Here is a 15037-nt window from a genome sequence, read left to right as displayed (position 1 = left end):
GCTGCCCCGGGGCCCCTGCAGCCCAGTGGCCTGCTTTCGTGACCGGAGGACGGAGGGTGATGCCCGGCTGTGTGGGCAGCGGGGACGGTCCCGGCCTGGGGTGGTGGGCGGAGTTCCCGACAGCCAGCCAGGCGGCCGAGGGGAGAGAAGCAAGGGCGCGTCCCGGGAGCGCTGCAGAACCCGGTCCACGCAGGCCGGGCTGGCGGGACCCTCTCCTCACGGCGCCGGGGGCGCGGACCGCACCTGGAGCGGAACCCAGCAGGGCCTCTGTCCGCACTTGGGCTGCGAACACGCCGCGCACAGCTCCCCTGGAAAAGGGCTCTGCGGGGTCACTGAATGAGACACATGCCTGGTTTGCCGTGAAAACATTTATTTTACAACAGTTATCATTATCTTAAGGTCAACATTCAGACATACACGATGGAGATCACGGAACCGTCCTAAGCCTCCAGCCGGGCCCTTGGGGCACACATGGGGGTCGGGGTCCGACGCGCGCCCACCTAGCGCTGTGGGATTCCAGCAGCAGGACGAAACCAGAAACCAGCGCACGGACAGCTGCTTGCCATGCATCGCATTTAGTATTTTCAAACAGTGTGTATATATATATATATCTGTGTGTGTATATATATATATGTATTTCAGTGTAAACTGCCTCCTCGCACTTAGCTTGAAACATTGTCCCATTTTCTAGGGAAACAAAATCTACAAAAAGCTACTGCCTGTACCTGAGCCCAGCCCCTTCCTCAAGGACAGCATCGTGTGGCCCCTCCTCCTTCCCCGGCGGCCCCTCCCAAGCCAGACCTCCAGTCGGGGCAGAGTCCCCTTTGGAATGCCCTCTGTCACTGACAGGTGAGGGGTGGGAGGAAGCTCAAAAAATTGGTTTTAATGTTTCAAGGGTGGGAAAGGCTTCCATCCACCCAGATGTCACAAAAGGACAACCCCCCTGGAGGTCAAGTGAGCCGAAGGGTGGGCCCCCCGGGATGGGCTTGGCACTGGGACAGTCCCCTCCTCAGGAGCCCCAGCACCCTGCCGCCAGAGAAGTCGCCACCTGCAGGACGAGGCCGCCACAGCACGAGCAAAGCCCAGGCACTCAGCAGGGCCGGTGTCCACCTCTGTGCACCCAGCAAAGGAGTGTGCCACCGAGACCCTGTTCGAGACCCGACTCCCAGGAAACCCAGGCCGTCTGGGGTCAGACCGCCAGACAGCAGCAGTCACGCCCGCGGCGGGGTATATACACGTACACACACGTACACACCGAGAGCCGCCCCGGCCCGCACCACAGCACACACTGCCGGCGTGCGTGGAAGGACAGGACAGATGGAGCTTCTGCCAAATCCACAGGACGGGTCACAACCAAAGTAACAACGACGGGCAGGAGTCCTGTGTCACACGGGCTCACGGAGCGCGCTGCGGACGGACGGACAGCCGCTCTTCCACACTCCCACCCACCCCTCGGGAGGCCCCCCGAGCTCTGCCTGCACGCGGGCGCCCACCCCACTCGCTGGCTGTCCCATCCCGAGGGCCAGCGGCCAGGAGGCCACGCGTCTCTGTCTCCCCGACTGCCCGCCGCGCAGCAGGCATCCTCCAGCTCCGGCTCACCCGCCGGGCCCAGCTGCGGTCAGAGCGCAGGCGACAGTCCCAACAGCCACACCGGGCGGCCACCAGCGTGGAAAGGCCACCCGCTCTAAGCCCGACGCACGGCGGCCGCAGCTTCCTCCGCAGCACTGACCGGGAACTACGAAGCCTCACACACACTGAACCGTAACATCTAAAGCAGTTTGAAAGCAGAGAAAGCCAAAGGGAAGACAAGAGAAGACCAACCACGTCACTGAGCAGGAACAGAAACGTACAGGCCAGCAGCTGCCAGCAGCCACCCCGCAGGACCCTCCTATGCTCCCCCCCAGCCACCGGCTGCTCTGGGGGCCTCCTGGGTCAAGCCCCGCACTTTGGGACACGGGACGGGCTTCGGCCTGCACCGGCCCAGCACTCCCTGGCCACACGTGGCCCGGGCTCCGGGCAGCCCTAGAGTGAGGGCTCAGGGGCTCTCGCAGCCGTGCGGTGGGCAGACCGGGAAAACACAGGGACCACTCCAGGACAAGGGAAGCACAACCGGGGCGGCTAGCGAGTACCGCCGACGCCGACTGTGGAAGCGGCTCCGCGTCCGAATCACCAGGTGGAAACGCCTTCAGGGCCAGGTGGGGAGAGTCTGAGGCCCCCGTCTGGGCCCTGGGGACCCGGGCCCTGGGCAATCACCACCACCACCACCTTTAGGGTTGTTATCACGGCTGTCATGATTTATTTAGTTTTCACAAATTCTACAGGAGTCCGGGTTCGACAACCTTCCAGACCGGCTCCTCCCCCTGAACCCAGGTCCCCAGAGGAGCCTCCCGTTCTGTCGCGTGGAAGCCGCCCGTCGAGGGCTCGCTCGGACCTGTGTGGTGGGCCTTGAGGTTTCCCGACCGCAGAACTGCAGGGAACCCCCGGGTGGGGACGCTTGGCACCTCCAGTCCCAGCTCTGAACTCGGGTCTCGACCATCCCAGTGAAAAACCGGTCAGAAAGTTACTTTCAGAAACATCACGAAGCTGCGTTCTTGTTGCTGGGCTGGGACTGGCCCAGCAGATGGACCTGTGGTCTCACCTCCTCCCTTGTCCAGGGTGGGTCAGTGACTTTCTTACCTTTCATCATGTCTGATTTTATTTAGCATGATTTAAGATCATAGTGCAAATTTTCTCTCTCACTGAATGTCTTCATGATTATTTTAATGAACAAAAGCCAAAAACAACAGAAAACAAACAAACAAAGGACCACAAACCTGCCCAAGGACCTGGGAGTGGCCACCACTGCAGCAGCTACAACCGGCCACAGCCCGCCACCGCCCCCCAGCACTGCGCTCCGGGCCTGTCCCCGTCCTGCACGGACTCTGCCCTCCCGCCACAGCCCGTTCCGGGCCAGTAAGAACCTGCGCTCCGCACAGCTGTGGGTGACAGACAAGGGCCAGGGCCCAGCAGGTGAGCGGGGTGCGGGCTGGTGGTGGTGGAAACGGGGGGCCGTGGGAACACGCTCTGGTGCGCCTGAGCCGACACGGTCCCCCTCGTCCGTCACCTACTACACACGCAGGAGACACGCACCAGCAGCCACTGGTTCCTTCTGTGGAAACCGCTTGGGTCTCCGGCGACCAGTGCAGGCTCAGCAGGGAGCCACGCCACATTCAGTGCTGCTGGGAGTGCGGGGACCAGTGTGACCTCTGGGCCAGCACGGGCCCATCGTAACCCGTTTCTCGTCCCCTGCAGCAGAGGCGCCACCCACAGTTCTGGGTCAAAGACAAGAAGGACAGACTTCCCACGGGTCACGGAAGGCGCTGCTCGAGACAACGGCGAGCGGAGGCTCTGCGGTCAGGCCGCCGGCTCACAAGCCAGGGACACCGGGCTATGCCTTTGGTCCAGCTGGTCCTTCCTCCAGGAACCCGGCGTCTCTCGCTCGGCCCGAACCATCGACGGTGACCGAAGGGAACAGGCGAAGGACGGTGGGGACGGGCAGGAACTCTGGGAAGCTCAGCGGAGGGGGCTGGGCTCCGCACGTGGGCTTCCCGGGGTGATCGAGCCGCGCTCCGCCAGCGACCTGCACGGTCAGCCCCTCTGACAGCAGCACACTGGTCACTGCTACCATCTGGGGTTCCTAGAGGTCCCGGAAGGACCACCAGGAGGCCAGGCGGGCCTGAAGGAATGTGGAGGTGGCCGGAGGGGTGGGGAGACGGAGGAGTGTGGCCCCATCAGTCCAGCTCGTGGCCTGGGGACGGGGTGGGAGCGTGGGAGAAGCGGCGCCTCGCCGGGGGAGGGAGCGCGCCCCGAGGACCACGGGACGTGGAAACCGAGGCCGTGCCCAGGTAGAAAATATGGTCCTGCGGTCACCAGAGCCTCCCACACCTTCCACAACGAGCCTCCCCATGGGCAAGACTCTGCCGCAAGGCCAAGCAACCGAGGCAAACAGACCCGCACAAACCAACACCATGGAAATGCTGACGGGACCGGGCAAAAGCGGGAGGACACGCCAGCTCCTTCCCGGCGCGGCGTCCAGAGGCGCTGCCTGCGTCCATACCGCTGCCGAGCACAGGGTGCGGATTGGACCTCCCAGCTCCCGCCAGGCAGCACCTGCCTCCGGCCCCCACCGACACCAGGGAAAGGAGCCACCCTTCCTGCCCCAGGCTGCTTGGCGGGGACCCGACACGCAGCCGTGGTCGGTGCAGCGAACTGTAAGCCCCAGGGAGATCCACAGTCCGGTAACAGCCGCGCCGCAGCACGTCCACAGCACAGACAGGGAACAGAACCCGCACATGCTATTAGAAAAGGAGGAAACAGGAGGAGGAGGAGACCGTAGCTAAACTGCTTTAAATACTGCATGCGACGCACTTCACGTGGTGGGGGCGACAGGCAGGCGGGCACAGAGGTGGGCAGGGCCCCGGCGGGCCGGCAGCTGCGCGCTCCCCATCTCTGTGACTACGGTCCGTGACTCGAGGGGTGAAGTGGCCGAGTGCCGGGTTAGCCTCTACTGCGGCCACTCCCGGGCCTAGTTGAAGCCGTCGGTGTGGTAGCTGGGGTGGGAGTCGGCCGTGAGCTGGGTGGTCTCCGTGGCCGACGCGGGCTGTGTGACGACGGGCGTGTCTGTGGCCTCTGCAAAGCAAGCACACGCATGCTCATCGGCGCGGGCGGCCGCGACGGCACGCATGGCCCCGACACCGTCCGTGCTCCGCGGCCTGGCCGCTCCGGCGGGGGCTGGGGGGCAGGGGCAGGGGGGTGCGGAGCGGAGAGGCTGTCTGCGGGCCTCCCCACCCCCGGCTCGGCCTGCCTCCGTCGCCTCGGTCCCTCCCCCGCTACTCGGTGCCCGCGGAGCTGCGGCGCCTCCGGCCGCGGTGGGGACGGCCGCCTGCGTCCGCCGTTACCTCAAGTGTCCACGTTCACACCTCAACCGTCCCTGCCGCCACCACAAACACTCCCGCACAGTCAGAGCCCTCCTGTTCGACAAGACAGGGCGGCAGGGTTCAGGGCCCGCCCCGCCCCGCCCGCGCCCGCTCGGTGGCCCGCGGCCGGCACTCACCCCGCTCGTCCGACTGCAGCTGCGCCTCCAGGTCCTCGGGGGACACGTAGAAGTCAGCGTCCTCGCCCGCGGGCGCCCGGGGCTTGCAGCGCCCGCAGCAGCAGTTGAAGCAGCAGCACAGGCAGCAGCAGCAGTAGCAGCACGTGAGGGCCCCGCACACCACGAAGAGCAGCTGCGGGCACAGGGGCGCTGGCTGCGGCGGGGGTGCCTCCGGGAGCGCCTCCCCCCAGCCCCGCGCGGCTCCCAGGGGTGGGGAGGGGTGGGCCAGCCCCGAGGAGAGGGATCTACGAAGACGGGCAGGAGGGCGGCCGCGGGCCACACGTGCTTGCGGCAGGAGGAGGACACGGGTAAGTGTCCAAAAAAGAACAGAGAAACGGTACGTCCGAAGTGTCTCAAGTCACAGAGATTTCCGACAAGTCTTCCCCTGCACTGACAAGAGCATCTGCCCACAACGGGACGGAAAAGGTCCCTTCCGATCTCTGTGTAAGAGCGGACGGTGACTCGTGAGAGCCGAGCAACACGGCCGGCTCGCCGTGGGGTCTGCTCGGGGCCTTCTGGTCGCCGCTCATGGGCTCCTGAGCCGGCTATGCGCCGCCTGCGGCTGAGACCAGGCCCCGCACTGACACGTGGTGACGGAACAGGGCGCCCGATGCCGGGAAACCAAGGCTCAGGAGCACGGAGCACTTGGACCAAACGTCCTGGCTCTGCAAGGCCCCGACCCCTACCGGGCAGGAGACTCTCCCGGAGCACCGGGCGCGGCACGGGGCCGCCTGCTCCCCTCACCTTGGCCCACCAACTGGAGAGCACGAAGTAGGTGTTCACGTTCTCCTCCCCGAACTGCTCGGCCACGTAGAGCCCCAGCGAGCCGTACTTGTCGTAGATGTTCCTTTTGGTGGCGTCCGTCAGGATGGCGTGGGCACTGTTGATCTCCTTAAACTTGTCTGCAGCCTCCGGGTTATCGGGGTTCTTGTCGGGGTGATACTTCAAGGCAAGTTTCCTGCAAACAAAACCATTTCTTGTCCCTTATTTCACACTCGTCCATGAGAGGGAGGGCCCAGTGCAGGAGACATGTCTCCATATGGGTCACCTCCCAACTCTCCACGGACTTCGAGCTGTTCACAGTCCGAAGAAAGCTCTGCAGATGCCTCGGGGCAAACCTGCTGGCTCTGCCACAGAGCAGGGAGTCCCCAGCCGGCCGCAGCCCACCCCTCTAGCACAGCTCAGAGACAGACCCCACTGCTGACCTCTAGTGTCCTTGCAGGCTAACTGCGCATTTGGCCCAATGCAGTGCCGGGCAAGGGGTGAACCAAAGGCCCATTTTCTCCTGTGTGTGAGAAGGGACACACAGGAGGGTGGCTGGAAGGGTAGGGATCACCGAGGGTGTGTGTCTCTCTCTGCGGCGCACTCCACAGCACTCCACGAAGCCACAGGCCAGCTGTCTCCCAAGGCTACGGGAGGGGCTGCCGGAAGGAGCAGGCTCAGACCCACTTCCCAGGGCGACCGGCCGCTCCAGGGCACAGTGTGTGTCATCTACAAAGTGCTACTTTTCTGTTGCCACGAAAACACCAATAAGAGAATTTTAAGCTACAAGGGGCACATGACGCACACAAAGATGGAGCTACGGGTCCCAGTCACCTACGGGCTGGGCGGGGGAGACACACGCAGTGGTTCCTGGAAAATGCAGCTCAAACCACACAAGGCACAAGACCCTCTTACCGATAGGACTTTTTAATGTCGTCTGAGGTCGCATTCTTGTCCAGCCCCAGAACACGGTACAGGGACTCGCCGGAGGTAGAGAGTGAGCGCTGTCTCTGGTCGGCCATGGCAGGCTGATCTGTAAGAAAACCGCAAAGAAAACATCAAAAAGGATCGACAAAGCGTCCAACCGCAGAGCCGAAGGCCTCTGATGCAGACACTGTTTGAAGCAAGCAACCCCAACACCGCCGGCTGGGGCCATGCGGGTCACAGACACAACACATCCGACTACGACGTGAAGGGCTGTGGGCAGTGGTCCCACGTGGAGACCAGAGGCTACGTTTGCAAGTGCGCCTGTGGAGGGCTGGAGGCCTTCCACACTGAGCCGACTGTAAAAAACTAGGTTTACTGTCATCTCCAGAGCAACCTCGAAATTAAAAAATCCAAAGAAGTGGGGCACCCGGGTGGCTCAGCTGTTAGGTGTCTGCCCACGTCATGGTCCCAGACTGGATCACCGTGCGTTGGGCTCCCTGCTCCGCGGGCAGCCTGCTTCTCCCTCTCCCACTCCCCCTGCTTATGTTCCCTCTCTCGCTGTCTCTGTCATATAAATAAATAAAATCTTTAACAACAACAAATCCCAAGAAGTACAGTTAAAAAGCCTTTTAGAAGAAAAAAATGATCTCTTTAGACTAAAAAGTCCAATAAAAAAAAGAGGTTACCAGAATGGAGAAAAACTCAAGACCCAACTACACACTCTAAAGACAGAGCCTCAGAATGCTTGAATCCAAGTCCTGACAGAATTAAAGGAGAAACAGACAACCTGCAGCTATAAAAATCTTAGCACCCCTCTGGGAGAAAAACAGAATGAACAAACAACAACAAACAAGAAAAATGGATGACCCTAAAAACATTACAGGACACCAACACTCATAAACAGTTTTTTTAAAAAATCACAAGGAAATGCCACATGTTAGACTTTAAAACAAATTTCAATAAACTTAATGGGCTGAAATCATTGCACAGTGTGCTCTCTGACCTTAGCAGAATTAAGTTAGAAACCCAACATTAAGATACCTAAGAAAACCTTGAGAATTTTTTAATAGAATTTTAGATAATAGATAGATAATAGATAATAGAATTAATAGATTTTTTTTTTTATTTGAGAGAGAGAGCAAGCATAACCAGGGGGAGCAGCAGCAGGAGAGGGAGAAGCAGGCTTCCCGCTGAGCACAGAACCTGACGTGGGACTTGATCTTAGGACCCTGATCATGACCTGAGCTAAAGTCAGACGCTTAACCCACTGAGCCACCCAGGTGCCCCCAAAACCTGAAGTATTTAACATCCAACACACTGCTAAAATAACATGTAACTCAAAGAAGAAATCATAAGAAAAGTTATTTTTAATTTAATAGTAAAATATAACATACAGCCAAGACCTAAGATTCAAGTTCACAGCACCAGAGCAGCAGGACCCAAAGGAAATGGAAGGAATAATAAAGAGCAGAAATCAACAAAATGAAAAACAGAAAAACAACAAAGAAAGTTAACGAAGCCAAAAGTTGGCTCTTTGAAAACAATAACAAAATTGATCAACAGCTGACCAAAAAAAAAGAACAAAAAGAGGGTTTATCACTACAGACCCTACAGGCACAAAAAAGATGATAGAAAAAATTAAGGACAACTTTATGCCAAGCAATTAGACGGAACAGTTAAATGCCTTGAAAAATACAATTTACCCAACCAGAAAATCTGAAGAGTCCTAAACGCGTTAACAGAATTGAATCTGTAATAGAAAACCTTCCCACAGGGGAGCCTGGGTGGCTCCGTGGGTTAAGCCTCTGCCTTTGCCTCAGGTCATGATCCCAGGGTCCTGGGATCGAGCCTGCTTCAGGCTCTCTGCTCTGCCGAGAGCCTGCTTCCTCCCCTCTCTCCGCCTGTCTCTCTGCTTACTTGGGATCTCTGTCTGTCAAATAAATAACTAACATCTTTAAAAAAAAAAGAAAGAAAGAAAACCTTCCCACAAACAAAGCTCCAGGCTCGGATGACTTTTCTACCCAATATCCAAGGAAGAAAGACATCAATCTTGGACAAAGTTCTTCAAAAACAGAGGAGAAGGCGACTTTTGCTTTTGGAAGCCAGCACAACCTCACAAAGACATTACCAAAAAATCCATTACAAGCATAGACATAAAAATCCTTAACAAAATATTAGCAAACTGAATCTATGAGTAGAAATTATCCCAAGAAGGCAAGCCTGATTTAACATTTCAAAACAAACCAACATGTCTACCATATTATAGAACTGAGATAAACCACATGATCATCTCAAAGATTCACCGATGCATTGGCAAAGTTCAACACTAACTCATGACTGTAACACTTGTCAGTAGGGCGCTGGGGCGGCTCAGTCAGTTGACCGTCTGCCTTCAGTTTAGGTCAGGGTCTCAGTGTCCTGGGATGGAGCTGGCCACCGGGCTTCCTGGTCAGCAGGGAGCCTGCTTCCCCCTCTGTCTCTCCCCTGTTGGAATTTTTTTTTTTTTTTTAAGATTTTATTTATCTATTTGACAGAGAGAGATCACAAGCAGGCAGAGAGGCAGGCAGAGAGGAGGAAGCAGGCTCCCTGCCAAGCAGAGAGCCCGATGTGGGACTCGATCTCAGGACTCTGAGATCATGACCTGAGCCGAAGGCAGCGGCTTAACCCACTGAGCCACCCAGGTGCCCTGTCTCTCCCCTGTTGGACTTGGCTCACTTGCTCTCAAATAAATAAAATCTTTAAAAAAAATAAAAAAATAAAAAATTCTCAATTCATTGGGAACAGAAGGGAACTTTCTCGGTCTGATAAAGGACATCCAACCAAAACCCTATGGCTGATATGACTGGGTTGTTTACACAGAAAACCCTAAGGGATCAACAAAAAACAAAAACAATGAAACAAAAAACCAACTACAACTAAAAAGTTAATTTAGCAAGGTCACAGGATATAAATATTTAAAACAACTATCTCTCTCCCTCTCTCTCTATATATATACTTTAAAATTTTATTTATTTATTTGATAGACACAGCGAGAGAGGGAACCCAAGGATGGGGAGGGGCAGAGGAAGAAGCAGGCTTCCCGCTGAGCAGGGAGCCGGATGTGGGGCTCGATCCCAGGACCCTGGAATCATGACCTGAGCCCAAGGCAGACGATTAACAACTGAGCCACCCAGGCGCCCCTAAAGCAACTATATTTTTATTTGAGAGTAGTAAACAATTGGAAAATAGTACTACTTACAGGTTTCATTTACAGCAGCATCCAAAATCACAGAATTATTTAGGAATAAAATTTAACAAAAGACATACAAAACCCCTACATTGAAAACAACACATTGCCAAGAAAAACAAAAATCTAAAAAAAAAAAAAAAAAAAAAAAAAAAAAACCCTGAGCTTTATCATGTTCATGGATATTAAGCAAAGACCTAATTTTCTCCAAACTGATCTACAGAATCAATACAATCTTAACTCTAATCCCAGCAGGCTTTTTTTTGCAAAAATTGAGAAAATGATCTCAAAGTTTGTTCAGCAAAACAAAGGGCACATACGAGCCACGCGACATGGGCACACAGAGGGTCAGGAGTGCGTCGGAAGACACTGAGCCTGTCACCTCAGAGACGCAGAACCCGGGTCCAGCAGAGCGGCGGCGCTGAGAACACGAGCCCTACCGGGTCTCGGCAGGGGTGAGGCACTGCGCGCTCTCGCTCGTGCTGGAAACGGAGACCGGCACAAGCTTCCGAAACAGCTCGGGCGCGCCCCCCAAGGCACACCGCACGCCCCGTGCGGGACGCGGCAGTTCGCCCGCTGGACGCGGTGCGCACCTACAGGAAAGGAACACACACGTCCACACAGAGACTTACACGCCAATGTTCGTAGCAGCTTCACTCACAACAGCCAAAGTCTGGAAACAACCCCGATGTCCACCGACTGGTGAGCCGATAAACAGAAAAGGGTCGACCCCAGAGCGGACGACTGCTCAGCGGGGAGGCAATGAGCTACCGACACGCACACGCCACCGACTCGGCGTGCTGCTGAATGGAAGGAGCCAGATCCAAAGACAAGGCAGGGTCCTCACGTGAAACTCCAGTGAATGCAAAGCCGTCCGCACAGGTTGCCCAGAAGCGGAGGGCAGAGCAGATACAGCTTTCCAGGGCCCCAGGCAACTCTGGAAAGGACCTGGCACACACCTGCTGCAGGACCCAGCAGGTCAGCTCCTGGCTCACTCAGCCAAAGGAAAAGGAAGCACATGTTCACGTAAAAACCTGCACAGGACATTCAGAGCAGCTTGATTTGTAACAGCCCCAAACTCGGATCAGTCCAGACACCCTTGAACTGCAGCACGTATGCACACAGTGCAACACTACTTAGCAAACCCAAACAAAGCCGTGCTGCGTGTGTAGCCCAGACGGACCTGCACCGGAACTGCACGAGCAGATAAAAGCCAAGCCCAGGAGGTTACACACTGTATGACCGGATTTGGGGTACGATACGATTTTAGAAACACAAGACAGATTGCTGGTTGCAAGGGGTCAAGGATGCGAGGTGAGTCGGACAGGGGTGGCCTGCACACGGAGAATTCCAGGATCTTGAGTCCAGCGGTGGACACGCAGAGCTGCACAGGTGCTACCCCTGCAGAGGTCCCCACGCACGCAGGAGTCAGTACCGTAAAGGTGAGGAGATCCGGGTAGGACTGGTAATCGTAAAGACATCAGTATCCTGTTTAGGATAGTTTTGTTATGGCTTTTTTTTTTAAGATTTTATTTATTTATTTATTTGACAGACAGCAAGAGCAGGAACACATGCGGGGGCGGGGACGGCGAGGGAAAGCAGGCCTCCTGCTGAGCAGAATGTGGGGCTCGATGTGGGGCTGGGTCCCAGGACCCCGAGGATCATACCTGAGCTGAAGGCAGACGCTTACCGACTGAGCCACCCATAGTAAACTAGAGTTTGGCAATATGTCACCGTTGGGAAAAACCAGGCAAAGTGTCATCATTTCTTACAACTATGGGCAACTTTATAATCATCTTAATTAAAATTGCAATTAAAATCTCATTACTAGACTAATTCAAGTTACTTGGTAGGTTTAGACCATTAAAGGAAGCTTTAACTAGAGATAACAGAGCATACTGTTACCAGCAACCAAGGCAAGATCTAGCAAAGCCAGAAGCAAGAAAGCAGCGGGGAAGAGCCCTAAGATGGGGTCTCAGCCCAACTCCTTCACCTCCCAGTAGATCAGAGGGAAGCCCAGACATGCAAAATCATTGACCAAAATACACAAATAATTAGTCACAGAAGCAGGCCCAGAGCCAGTGCTGATTTCAAGTTCAGGAGTCAACCACATTAAAGGTGTGTCTGCTTCTCCAAAACACATGCAGCCGCAAGCTGTGACTAGCTCAAGTCTCTTTCCTGCTCCTTAGAGTTAACAAGAAATAATAAATAAACTACCTTTCCAGGAAATACAGTGGTGCCCCTAAAAAAAGGGCTTCCGGTCTCTGCATTCTGTCCGCTCTGCGAAGGGAGCACGACCGGCTAAGGCAGCGCCCAGCTCCGTCACACTTGCAGACGCGGCCCCGAGGGGTCAACCACGTGAAAAACGTCGCGATGGGCTTTGTCCCAAATTCAACACCGCCTGAGTGATCCACTCCGTGACTCTAGGCCACTACTGCTTAAAAATAAGTCACTGTACTCATCACCAGAACTCAGAAGCAGCTCCGACGTCCTTCAGTGAGTGACCGCACAAGCCGCGTTCGCGCGGACAGCGGGCAGTCCTCGGTGCTGGACAGAAATGAGCTCCTGAGCCGGGAAAAGGCTGCACCCTGTGTGACTCCACCTCTACGACATTCTAGAAAAGGCAAACTCCAGGGACAGGAAGGGGAGTGGAGGTTGCTGGGGCTGGAGCAGGGAGGACTGCGCGGAGGAGCACAGAGACCTGCAGGGGATCAAACCACTCTGGGTAGCGCTACAGCGGCAGAAAAACGTGATTATGTTTGTCAAATCCCACAGAATGTGCACCACGACGAGTGACCACGGAGGTCAACCATGGACTTTGGTTAATAATGGATCAATACAGGCGCCTGGGTGGCTCAGTGGGTTAAGCCTCTGCCTTCGGCTCAGGTCGTGATCTCAGGGTCCTGGGATCGAGCCCTGCATCGGGCTCTCTGCTCAGCGCGGAGCCTGCTTCCTCCTCTCTCTCTGCCTGCCTCTCTGCCTGCTTGTGATCTCTGTCAAATAAATAAATAAAATCTTAAAAAAAATAATGGATCAATACAGGGGCACCTGGGGGGCGCAGTCGGTGGGGCGCCTGCCTTCACCTCAGCCTCAGGTCCTGATCTCAGTTCCCCATCGGACTCCCTGCTCAGACGGGAGTCTGCTTCTCCCTCTGCCTCTGCCCCTCCACTGCTCATGCTCTCTTTCTCTCTCTCTCAAATAAATAAGTAAAATCTTTAAAAAAAAAAAATGTGTCAATACAGGATCATCAGTTTTAACAATGTACCACTCTGATACAAACGATGAGGCAAACGGAAAACCGTGGGGCGGGGGAAGAGAAAAGAAATTTGCGAGAATTCTCTGTAGTTCTGTCCAACTCTTCTGTAACCCTGAAGGTGTTAAAAAAAAAAGTCTATCAAGTAGGAAAAAAGTACAAAGAGTTGATGACCCCAGAGGAAAAATAGCAAGGCTTTTTTGTTTTTTGTTTTTTAAGATTTTATTGGTCAGAGAGAGAGAGAGAGAGCGCGCGCACAAGCAGGGGGAGCAGCAGAGGCAGAGGGAGAAGCAGGCTCCCCACTTAACAGGGAGCCTGATTCCAGACTCGATCCCAGGACCCTGAGATCATGACCTGAGCCGAAGGCAGACACTTCACCCACGGAGCCACCCAGGTGCCCCCGATGTTCTGAGGTTGGAGGCTTTTATAAAATTAAAAGAAACTGTGGCCAAAAGGGAGCTGCGAAGGAGAGGGAGCAAGGAGCAGGGCCGGCGATTGCCGCAGGAGCAGGAAGGTGACGAGGACGCAGCCCGAGGGGGTGGAGACACGGAGCGCAGAGAGGGTCCAACCCGGGAAGTACCTTCAAGAGAGAGAACCAGCACAAAGAAGCAGAGAACGGGAGAAAAATTGGTCTGGCAGGAATGTGAAAGGTCAGGGGTCCATCAACCCGGGGGGAAAGTCCATTAAAAACAAGAGAGAACAAAACTACATCGGCAAGGAAACACAGGTGTGCGCGCTGAGTGATGCGTCCGGCGTCCGGGTCAAGCCTGAGAGCACAGAAAGCTTCATCTTCTCAGATGAAAAGATTCTATTATCCACCAAGTGCAAGGTCAGAAGAATACACAAATGTTAGAGTCTGGGACAAGCCATGCTCCTCCTCTCTAGAACAAAACAGCCATCGGAGGACACACGTCCACCGAACAGGGAAGGAGTGAGTGAGGAGGGAGCCTCTGATCAAACCTGCTGCCATCCGGGCCTGCGGCAGAAGAAACCACGGCAGGAAGGGGCGGCCGAGTGGCTTAGTCGGTGAGGCGGCTGCCTTTAGCTTGCGTCAGATCCCGGGGTCCTGCGATCGAGTTCTGCATCAGGCTCCTTGCTCCGCAGGAAGCCTGCTTCCCCCTCTGCTCCTCCCCAACTTGTGCGCTGTCTCTCTGACAAATAAAATCTTTAAAAAAGAAAGAAAGGGAGGCACCTGGGGGGCTCAGTGGGTTAAGCCTCTGCCTTCAGCTCCAGTCATGGTCTCAGGGTCCTGGGATCGGGCCCGGGAGTCGGCTCTCTGCTCCGCGGGGAGCCTGCTTCCTCCTCTCTCTGCCTGCCTCTCTGCCTACCTGTGATCCCTGTCTGTCAAATAAATAAAATCTTTAAAAAAAATAAAATAAAAAAAGGAAATAAAAGCTTTAAATAAATAAATAAAAAGAAAGAAAGAAACAAAGGCAGGAGACATGGGAGCAGCCCCTCCACATGCCCCTGGGACGCAGGTCCCACTTCTGTCCGTGCCCAGGGACCGCACAGAGCGCAAAGGTCAGTGTGCGCCATGGAAAGGAGGAGGGAGCCCCCACGGGCCAGGCCGCTCCATGCCACGGCCCACCTGGACCACCCAACTGGGTTCCTGGAGTGTGTCAGTCCCTGGGGCCCAGGCTTGCCCTCCCTCCCCAGGCAGGGCCGATGGCAGTCCGTCCCAGACGCAGAGACGGACACCCAGAGAGGTGCTGGAAGGATCTGGACCCAAACCCAGGGG

General features: G+C 55.7%; 1 protein-coding gene across 26 annotated transcripts in view; it reads right to left on the bottom strand.

The window, feature by feature from the left end:
* Positions 1-353: 353 nt before the first annotated feature.
* DNAJC5 (DnaJ heat shock protein family (Hsp40) member C5) overlaps positions 354-15037 on the bottom strand; it is a 40508-nt gene continuing 25824 nt past the window's right edge. For 7 of the 26 annotated variants that reach the window (XM_082746533.1, XM_082746532.1, XM_082746526.1 and 4 more), the window contains 4 exons: positions 6809-6926; positions 5876-6089; positions 5093-5264; positions 354-4668 (listed from right to left, as the gene is read on the bottom strand). In XM_082746533.1, the coding sequence (XP_082602659.1) occupies positions 4565-4668; positions 5093-5264; positions 5876-6089; positions 6809-6915 (597 nt within the window). In that variant the 5' untranslated portion in view covers positions 6916-6926 and the 3' untranslated portion in view covers positions 354-4564. Of the gene's footprint in view, positions 4669-4937; positions 5010-5092; positions 5265-5875; positions 6090-6808; positions 7344-8000; positions 8408-10678; positions 11037-15037 lie in introns of those variants that run through there. The other 19 variants (XR_014315837.1, XR_014315838.1, XR_014315839.1 and 16 more) reach the window with 11 other exon arrangements.

Source organism: Mustela nivalis (genome assembly GCF_964662115.1).
Source record: "Mustela nivalis genome assembly, chromosome: 8".
In the NCBI taxonomy this organism is placed as follows: Eukaryota; Metazoa; Chordata; class Mammalia; order Carnivora; family Mustelidae; genus Mustela; species Mustela nivalis.
This window is presented reverse-complemented; position numbering and strand designations above follow the sequence as displayed.